The following is an 11,047-nucleotide window of genomic DNA, read 5'->3' as shown; positions in this document are numbered from 1 at the left end:
ATTTCAAACATAAATTTTCAACTTTAATTAATCAAATTCCAGCAGTTGCATTTAAAATTCAAAAATTCCAAAAACGCCCTCAATTAAAGGAAATTACTGAAATTACATTACTAACAAAATTTGGGGTGTTACATTCTTCCCCATTTACGGAAGTTTCGTCCTTGAAAGTTTACTCCTGGAATAGCTTCGGGTACTGGGCTCTCATCTCATCCTCTCACTCCCAAGTGGCTTCCTTGAACTGATGATTCTGCCACAGGACTTTCACAAAGGCTATCTCCCTACGGCATAATTTCTTTACCTCTCTGGCGAGAATCTCTACAGGTCTCTCCTCGTAGCTCAAGTTGTCATTCAACTGCAAGGGCTCAAAGTCAACTACATTGGATGGGTTGGTCACATACTTTCTCAGCATCGAAACATGGAAGACATTATTAACTAAAGACAGTGTTGGAGGCAATGCCAATCGGTAAGCTACGGGGCCAATTCGTTCCAATACCTCGAAAGGTCCAATGAATCTCGGACTCAATTTCCCTTTCCTGCCAAACCTAAAAATATGTTTCATAGGTGCCACTTTTCAGAATGCTTTATCACCAGTCTCAAATTCTAGGTCCTTGTGTTTCACATCGATATAGCTTTTATGTCTGCTTTGAGTTGTTTGCATACAAGCCCTGGTCTTCTGTATTGCCTAATTCGTGGTCTGCACTAGCTCAGGACCTATCAATTTCCTCTCTCCTACCTCATCCCAACAGACAAGTGATCTGCAACTCTTCCCATAAAGGGCCTCAAATGGTGACATTCCAATAGTAGACTGGTAGCTGTTATGATAAGCAAACTTCATCAAATGCAAGTGAGCATCCCAACTTCCTGAAAACTCTATGGCATAGGCACGCAACATATCTTCCAATATCTGATTCAATCTCTCTGTCTGCCCATCAGACTGCGGATGAAAAGCTGTACTAAAATCCAACTGGGTCCCCAAAGCTACCTGAAGACTCTTCCAGAAGTTAGACATGAAACGCGGGTCTTTGTCCGACACAATGGACACAGGCACTTCGTGCAATCTCACCACCTCTTTCATGTATATCTGTGCCCACTTATGCTAATTTAGTAAGTATGTCTACCACAACCCAAATCACAGTGAAACTCTTTGCTGTCCGGGGCAACTCCATAATGAAGTCCATAGGCACATGCTCTCACTTCCATTCTAGCACACTCAAAGGCTGTAATAAGCCTGCTGGCTTCTGTCTTAGGGCTTTCACCTACTGGCACACCAAGCACTTACTGACGAACTCAACAATCTCTCTTTTCATGTCATTCCACCAGTAATAACGCTTCAAGTTTTGGTACATCTTGGTGCTGTTGGAATGAATAAAAAATAGGGAACTGTGAGCCTCCGACAACAACTCATTCTTAATATCACTATCTGCTAGCACACACAAACGCCCCTGATAAAGGAGACAACCTTCCATTGATACCGAGAATTCACCATTCTGGCTTGACTCCACCCTACAAACTCTCTCCTCCAGACACCACTGTGCATCAATAATTCTCTACCTTAGACTCGGTTACACTGACAACTGCGCTAACTGTGCCGTGACTTTTCCCACTGCCACTGCAATCTCTGCCTGCTCTCCTTGCACAAGTGAGCCGGTCGAGTAATGAGGGCTGCTGAATGGGCTACCTTTCTGCTTAGGGCATCTGCCACTACATTCGCCTTCCCTGGGTGATAAAAAATTTCGCAGTCAAAATCCTTCACCAACTTTAACCACCTTTGTTGCCTCATGTTCAACTTCTTCTGAGTGAAAAAGTACTCTAAACTCTTGTGGTCGGTGAAAATCTATATCTTCTCTCCATATAAGTAGTGCCTCTAGATCTTGAGAGTGAAAACCACTGCTGCTAATTCCAAATCGTGTGTAGGATAATTCTGTTCATGCTTCTTTAACTGACAAGAAGTGTAAGCAACTACTCTCCCCTGCTGCATCAATATGCTTTCCAATCCCTTCTTGGGCGCGTCACTGTAAATGACAAAACCACTTGATCTATCTAGTACTATAAGAACTGGGGTTGAAACCAGTCTCTACTTGAGATCTTGGAAACTACTCTCACAAGCCTCATTCCAAACGAAAGGAGCTCCCTTCCGGGTCAACTGAGTCAATGGGGTGGCTATGCGAGAGAAGTCCTTCACAAATCACCCTTATTAGGCTGCTAACCCTAGAAAATTGTGCACCTCACTGACTGTGGTTGGACAAGCCCAACTTGTAACTACCTCAATCTTTGCAGGATCCACAGAGACTCCTTTCTTCGACATTACATGCCCTAGAAAAGACACTTGCCTCAACCAAAACTCATATTTAGAGAACTTGGCATACAACTTATTGGCCCTCAACGTCTTCAAGACTTTTCACAAATGCTTCTCATGCTCGGCCTCTGTCTTGGAATAAACTAAGATACCATCAATAAAAACAATCACAAAGGTGTCGAGGAATTCCTTGAACACCTTATTCATCATATCCATGAATACGACTGGAGTTTTCGTTAAACCGAACGACATCACTATGAACTCATAATGCCCATATCTCGAACAGAAAGCTGTCTTGTGTATATCACTGTCCTTTATCCTTAGCTGATGATATCCTGATCGAAGATTAATCTTTGAGAACACTGTAGCTCCCTGCAACTGGTCGAACAAGTCATCAATCATGGGGAGTGGATATTTATTCTTTATGATATCTTTATCTAGCTCTCTATAGTCAATGCACAGACGTAACGATCTATCCTTCTTTTTCACAAACAAAATGAGTGCACCCTATGGTGACACACTAGGGCGAATGAAACCCTTTTCTAACAACTCTTACAACTGGACCTTAAGTTCCCTCAACTCTACTGATGCCATCCTGTAAGGAGCTTTTGAGATGGGAGTTGTGCGTAACTCTAACTTAATAGCAAAATCTATCTGCTGCTGTGGGGGTAGTCCAGGAAAATCCTCTGGAAAAACATCTGGAAAATCTCTTACTATTGCCTTTAAAGTCAACGTGACTTCAGCCTCTCTAGTGTCAACCACACTGGCCGTCATACCCCAGTCTATTTGGTCAAAATTTCTACTGGCCCTCAATGCTGAAATCACTTTGGGTAGGACCACGGTCCCAACCCCTTTAAACATAAACTGGCTCCTGTAGGAGGGTTAAAGATGACCTTTTTACGGGAGCAAACTATGCTGGCATGATTAGCAACTAGCTAATTCATGCCTAGTATCACATCAAAATCACGCATATCTACAATTATCAAGGTCACATCTAATGCAAGATTTGTTATCTCTACCTGCATGCCTTTATCTTTTTAGTAGCTAACATGATCTCTCCTGATAGAGTGGAAATAGATAGTGCGAAGAGCAAAGGTTCTGACTCTAACATGGCATGCTCTACAAATATGAAGGATATAAACGAGTGCGAAGTGCCAGAGTCAAACAAAACTAAAGCATGGTGCCCCAAAATGTGAAGCATACCTGTCACAACTGTGCTTGACTTCTCGGCCCACACTGAGTGGTAGAAAACAATCTACCCTGCTGCTGTTGACAACTAGAGCCTCCCTGAAACGAGCTTACGAATGGCCCCTAGGTTCAGACACATTTTTTCTTGGGCATTTCTCTGACATATGCCCCTTCTGACCATATAAAAAAAAACCCCCAGAGCTGGCTAGGCAATGTCCACAGTGACGCCTACCACAAGTAGTATAGATCGACTTATCTTCCTTGACAGTCACACTTGAGAGCCCTGCTGTCTCCACTGACGTGAAGTATTAACGGTGTTCTAGTTCCTTTGCTGATGCTCAGGAGCCCTTGGCTTAGTCTTCCTTTTCCGACCTATAGAGGTCCCAATCCCGAGCAATTTCCTGTACTCATCTCCCACTTGGGAGATAGCATTAATCCTCATGGTAGCCCGCAGTGCTGCAACATATGTCTTGAGGTTTAAGGCAAGTAACATACCTTACAGTTCGCTCCTCAGACCCTGGATGAACCTCTCTATCCTCGCTACCTCGGTGGCTACTAGCTCAAGAGCAAAGTGGGACAACTTATCAAATTCCTGTTCATATTCCTCTAACGACATAACTCCCTATTTCAAGTTCAAGAATTCTGCCTGTTTGTTGTACTAGGTGTTGGCTGAAAAATACTTCTCATAAAAACGCTCCTTAAACTACTCCCAGGTTGCAAGTCCCCCACTAGTATCAATTATTTTCTCTGCTGAACGCCACCAAATCTCTGCATTGCCAGTCAGCATAAAAACTACACATTGGAGCTTGTGCTCCTCTAGGTACCTCAAAAAATGGAAAATCGTCTCAGTTGATGACAGCCACATCTTTGCTTTAGTGGGATCTCTCGACAATCCATCAAAAGAACGAGGGTCAAACTTCTTGAAATCCTTCAAGTGCTTAGCCTCAAGAGACAGGTCCCTGCATGTCTCTATTCTGGTTTGTGACAACTACTTAGGTGGCACATGTTCCTTCTGAGCCTGGTTCTGAGCAATCTGTCCTACCATCATATTATGGATCAACTCCTGTAGTCTTTCCATCAAGGAGGATGTAACAACTTCATCAATTCTTGCCTCCATTGTCTTCTCATCAACTTGGGTCATAGGTGGATTTGGAGCTGTCGGGATGGTCTGGCTACCCTCGACTCCCTCTTCCTGCACCCCTGGAGGGGGAAAATCCTAAACTCGTGGATGTTGCACTTGAGGGTCCTGAACCCCTCCTCTAACAGTCTTTCTTGCTCTAAGCTGAGATGCCATGTCCTGTCATAAACTCATAAATCAACTCTCTATCTCTGGGTCTTTCTAAAAAAGACATGCTACTAAAACATTACATCGCTAATCTCATATATGTACTGAAAACTTTCATTGGTAGGACATACCAGGCGATGATGAGGAATCCATTACTGGGCCATAGGGACTATCTAGACTTACGTAATAATTCAGTGTTCAGAACCCAAAACATGGGTTCTGATACCAACTATAATGACCCAGCCCCCTAGGACTCAAGCTAGGCCGTTACTAACGTATGCATGCATGTAAGTTAAAACGACATTCTTTTTATAATGAAATAAATGCTAAATAAATGAGATAACTAAAAAGGTTTGCATTAAATTCAAATACTTAAAGTCAAAGGATAAGATACCCATAAATTATGAAAAGAAACAAATAAGTCTGAAAACAAAACTTAAACGGTAGTCTCGAATCTCAAAACTGAAAATGTAAAACATAATAGAGATATTAAAATATGAGCGGAAGCATGTAAACTAGTCTCTGATGGCTTGATCAAGGATTTCTCTTGTCAGTTGCTGGTGCATCTCTACCCTTACTTGAAACAACAACATGAGAAAGGATGAGTATAAAAATACTCAGTAAGTAACCCCACTACTGGGGTCAGGCTAGGCATCTATGTCCTCTAGATACCTACCTCTTGTGGAACATACAAACTTCTCTAGTCCTTATGGGACTCATACATGAGTAACTGATTTTGATCCTACTGTAATTAAGTATACGCCACTACCTCTAGTAAGTCCCGTAGTATCCACAACCTCTGGTGAATCCCAAAGGAAAGCACCACCTTTAGTGAATCCTGAAGGAAACGCAACCTCTGGTGGATCCCGAAGGAAACCACCACCTCTAGTGAATCCCAAAGGAAACATAATCTCTGGTGAATCCCGAAGGAAACACAACCTCTAGTGAATCCCGAAGGAAAACACCACCTTTAGTGAATTCCGAAGAAAACACATCTTGTGGGCATCCAACTAAATAGTGAGGACACTATCACAATCTCAACATCACAAGTATCATAACATAGTTCTATAACATGCATATACATCTCAACATCATCGCTCTATAACATACATATACGTCTCAACGTCCTTAGATCAAATACAATCTCATGGAATTAAATATCATCTCATGCTAGCATTCAAGTATCTATATACGCATTTAATCTTTCATATCTTCATACGAAAACATACCTTGATTATACTATACTATCAGTTTATCATGCTATCATTATCAGTTTATCATGCTATCGTTCCGACATAATATCAATCTGTCATGCTAGCATACATCTAGTGCCTGGCCCGCGGGTAGTTTCCAGTAGTGAGATTACTTACCTCAAATCACAAATCCAAATATTTCCCTCCAAGCAACTACTCAGATAATGAAACTCAAATTAAACCTACAACATAAACCCAACATTTAATTCACACTAAGGCTCGATTCCACCCATTAATTCATACAATGAACCTCAAAATAATTTACCTAAAGTGTGGCTTGATCAACAGTCACTTCCAAGCTTCGGCTCCAAAATCTCCACGAAATTCCATAAAGGGAAAGAAAACAACCTCTAATTCTAATGGACAGCGACCTTAAACCTTCGAAATACAATAGTCAAGTCAATACTTAATCCAATCATTAGTGGGTGTCCAAAGATCAACCTCAAGAACCACAAATGTTACCAAATTTCTTGTTGGAAACGAACTCAAACTCGCTAGATAACATGTTGTGCACTTCAAACTACTCCAATCTTGGATCTAAATTCCAAACATAATAGGTATCAACCAAAAGGAAATCTAAAATTTAATCTGCAAACAAGCACCTTCAAAACTCAACTGATTTTACCCAAAAAACTTACCCAACAACAAAACCGGTAACAAATGATGGCAGTAGAGGATGGGCGGCGCTTGGACGGACGTGGCTGGCTCGGAGCACGAATGACTAGCGGCACGGACCTGGGCGGTTAGGCTTCGACAATGCGGCTTCAGTTGGCTGGAGCAGATCTAGGTAGCGGCTTCGGTGGTCGGTCGACGAGTGGTGCCGCAAAGCATGAACGAGCGACCCAGTCGGCGGTTGGATCTCGCGAGGATGGCGAATGAGAGTGAGGCGACGCGCGGAGCGAGAGCAGTTGGAGGTGGTGGAGAGGGAGAGGCAGGAGAGCGAGAGATGCAAGAGAGAGATGGAATCGGGAGGGGGGGTCTGCACAGCTCGGGAAGCGTGAGGGTAAGGGCTTGAGGGTTTTCTTTTCTTTAAAAAGAAGATGAAGTAATTAAAATAATTAAAATATAACTAAATAAAATAAAATAAAATATTTCATTTTATTTTATTCTCTTTCTTCCAACTTTTAACCCATTTTTTCCTTTAATTTTCAATTAAAAAAGAATTTAATTCTTGACATTAATTTTAAACATAAACTTCCAACTTTAATTAATCAAATTCCAGCAGTTACACTTAAAAGTTTGAAATTCCAAAAACGACCTCAATTAAAGAAAATTACTGAAATTACATTACTAACAAAATTTAGGGTGTTATACTATATATATTTGTATATATATGTAAAAATTCGCTTGAGTTTTAGTTCAAGTGGGAGTTTGTTGAGTTTTATGTCCTAAAACTCGTGGATTGTAAAAAATAAATTTATTTTGTAAATCGATAAAGTTGTTATTGAATATATGAATTGGTAATTTCGTTTAAGAAATAAATCCAATAAATTAAAAAGATCCATGGCTATTATATGAGTATTTGAAATTTATGTGGAGACATAAAAGTGGATCAAGTTCGAGTAAATAGTCAAAATGATATATATTATACGAATAAGGTTGGGTGCCTTATTTTCATAACAATATTGGAAGCGGCTTACTCTGTAGTTGTTACAAGGAGTTGTAAAGCGCTACAAACAAAGTGATCCTGATTTGTTCATGTGGTGACATGAGAAGTGGGGGCGTCCTATACAATGAATTTGCATAAGATCAGACCAATAAATAAGTCACTCTTACTTTATAACGCTGTTTACTGTTTAAGACGGACTATTTCATAGTGATGACCTGTGTAAGACCTTAATCCTGAGCAAATTATGAACTCTTGATTATTCAGGATTATCTTTAGATTTGCATAGGTAAGGGTTGGCTCAACAGCGTCGACTGAATAAACCTCCCATTTCAGGGGTAAGATCGGGTAGATGGCTGGGGACATAGGGTGCAAGATGGAATTCATTTCTACCCCCTTTCAGGGATAGTAGAGAGGTTGTTTCCTTAATTGCTCATTCTGAGTATTGAACAAGGAGCCCCATCCTCTCATTGGCTCGAGAGGGACTCGGTTTGATGATCAGATCACAAACCAATTGTTCTTTAGAGGATCTGTGGGACTTAAGGAACATGAGGTAATCTCGGGGGTAAAACAGCCTTTTGACCCAACCGTTATTACGAACAACCTATGAAGGGTTAACTTACTAATCATGGTTATATCGAATGGATACAATATATCTACAGTGAGGGTGAAACTACTAGGCATTAGTGGAGTGACCTGGTAGTTAACGAATGAAGGTTAATTCAGTGTAAAGATTTAGCCAATTAATCTCAGATCGTTGAAGCCTATGATTTGTAGGCGCATTAGATCCCCTTACTAGCTCACAAACGGATTAACCTTAGAATGACATGATAAGTTGATTTGAAACGTTCAAATTCGAATTAAGGGAATTAGTAACTATATGTGATATAATGACTCGTTTAATTATGAAATTAAACGTCATTGGAGAATTGATTAATATATAAATATGATTTAAATATTAATTTCATGAATGGGGATTCATGGTGATAGATTTGGTGACAAATTAATTTAATATTTGATACTAAATTAATAGAATTAATTAAATTGTTTAATTAAATATTAATTATTAATTTTATTAGAAAAATTAATTATTGAATTAATTTTTCTAAAATTAATAAAAATTTAATTTTAATTAAAGAATTAGAATTGAAAATTGATTTTGATTTTGAAATTGAAATTGAAATTGAAATTTCAAAATGGAAAAAAATGGAAATTTGGAAAAACCCACAAAGTGGGATTTTTCTACTTAGCTTCAAAGCACCTTAATCACTATAATCCACTAATTCCACCAAGTAGGCGGTGTCTTTATTGGATGAAGACTTCAAAGCATGGGTTGATGGTTTAAAATACAAAAAAGGATTTAACTAAAAAGGACATGAAATTGCTGAATTGCTGGGTTTTTCGAAAGTTGAAGAAGTTATTCTTCAACAAGCTAAAATACTAGAAAACCTCTCCTCCAATTTCCCTAAGTTGAAGCATGTTTTTAGTCCCACAACTCAATCTAAGTCTCCTAGAGAAGTTTAGGGAAGCTCTAGTAGTGCTCCACGACTTCAATTGGAGAAGATTGCAACTCAAATTCATGTTGAAGAGGATCTTCAAAGGTATGTATTGAAACCCTCTTAATACCCTATGAACATGCTTATTTTGATGTCAAAATTGAGCAATTAGAATGTTTAATGATCTTGTTTTCTTTTATTGTATGTTTCTGTAAACCAATACATTAGGTTATAATTGTTATAATGTATGATGACATGATGGATATGTATGCTTAATAATTGGTAGATATAAGTGTTACATTTTTCAATTAAAATAAATTTTGCATTGAACATTGTTAGGTGTTGAAAATAACTATTTTTTCTATGTTAATTCCCTCAAATCTACTTCAATTCGTTACTTAAAATGTATTTATAGGTAAAATCCAATTGCAACAACGATGGAGTCATCATAATGAATATGGCGCTAAATCAAGCCAAAATAGACCAAAAGAATCACTTAAGAAGAAGAGTAGTTGCAAACTACCACACTGCTCCACCAAAAGGATCAAATTTACACACTTCAGCAATGTTCGTAGCATCGCAATGCTCCTTCCACAACATAGGCCAACACTACTCCAACGCTACAAGGAAAGATGCATCATTTTACTACAAAATAAGGTAGCGTTGCACCACTCTACGCAACATTGCAACGCTTCAGCGAATGACCGAAAAATAAAAGCGTGCACGCCTGTGCAAATAAGTGTTGGACCTGCAAATTCATAGGGTCGCAACGCTGCGAGCCTCTTTAGTACAAAAAGCTTTAGTTTCAGACTGCACAAGAGGATAACTTAATTTTTTATAGAGAGCTTTCGATTTTCACGAACACAAAATGGCATTCTTTGTAAATTTTAGAGAGATTCTGTCAAAATTACTTCATTCTTTGTACCAATTATGCAATTTTCAATGAATATCTTGAAGAATTTACGTTTCCATAAGTTGGTAAGTCTTTTTCTTGGGGAATTATGTAGATTAGCATTTTCTTGCGACTTTTCTTTGAATTCTTTCATGTAATTACTTGTTCTTGAACATTCTTGCTGAGATTTTGAATAAAACTGATTAAAAATGAATTGACAACTCAAATTTAATTGATTTTTATATGCAAAATTACATGGTTCTATAACAAAATTGTAATTAGGTTGCAAGAATTAGTAATCTTGATAGAAACCTCGACTTTTTTTCCTATTTTCTTAAAAGATCCTTCTAATTAAGAACATTCATATAATCAATCTTGAATTTTCAGTCTTTTGATTTTAAACATTGTCATAGTTAAGAAAACCCATGAGTTTAATACAATTTAGAGATTAATTTTGGAATATCTTTAGCAAGCAATTATGAACTAAATTAGAGTTACTTATTTAATTGGCTAATTAGGGCATTAGGGTACTTCCTTAATGAACTATGGAACAACTTAATTGCATGAATTTTTATTAAGTCCATGACAGAATTTGCTACATCTACATAAAATCCCCAAGATTCATTTTTCCATTGAAATTTATTACATAATCTTTTATTTCTCTCATTATTAAAATTTTCCTATCAATTCTTGCACTTTACTTTGATTTATGGAGGTTTCTTTAGGATCGACTTCTTACTTTACTATTGCTACGTGCTAGTTTTAGTTGTAGTTTGAGTATTATAAATTCATTTGTTTTGGGTTATATAGAATTATTGACACTTATTTTTAGCACCAAACAAATTGGCGCCGTTTTCGGAAAACCGTGCAATTGGCCTTTTAGAATTTTGAATTTCTTTTAAGAAGAAAAATAACAAAAAAAATAAAAGAATAACACAAAAATAGCAGGTGTGATTAAGCTTTCCTTTTGTGCATGACCTGGTCCTCTAGGAGTCTTCTTTGTGATTTTGTTGTAGATATAAACCTTGAGG

General features: G+C 38.3%; 1 protein-coding gene across 1 annotated transcript; it reads right to left on the bottom strand.

Moving 5' to 3' along the window:
- Positions 1-214: 214 nt before the first annotated feature.
- On the bottom strand, positions 215-559 carry LOC120084007 (uncharacterized). The gene has a single exon (XM_039039912.2). The coding sequence runs from the start codon at positions 557-559 to the stop codon at positions 215-217; it is 345 nt and encodes a 114-aa protein (XP_038895840.2).
- Between the last annotated feature and the right edge of the window lie 10,488 nt (positions 560-11,047).

The sequence above is a fragment of the Benincasa hispida genome, chromosome 8, assembly GCF_027475165.1.
Source record: "Benincasa hispida cultivar pf3 chromosome 8, pf3_genome.v1.1, whole genome shotgun sequence".
NCBI lineage: Eukaryota > Viridiplantae > Streptophyta > Magnoliopsida > Cucurbitales > Cucurbitaceae > Benincasa > Benincasa hispida.
This window is presented reverse-complemented; position numbering and strand designations above follow the sequence as displayed.

Excerpts from the sequence above, each read along its gene's own strand:
- LOC120084007 (XM_039039912.2), bottom strand. The coding sequence starts at position 559 with ATGAAACATATTTTTAGGTTTGGCAGGAAAGGGAAATTGAGTCCGAGA.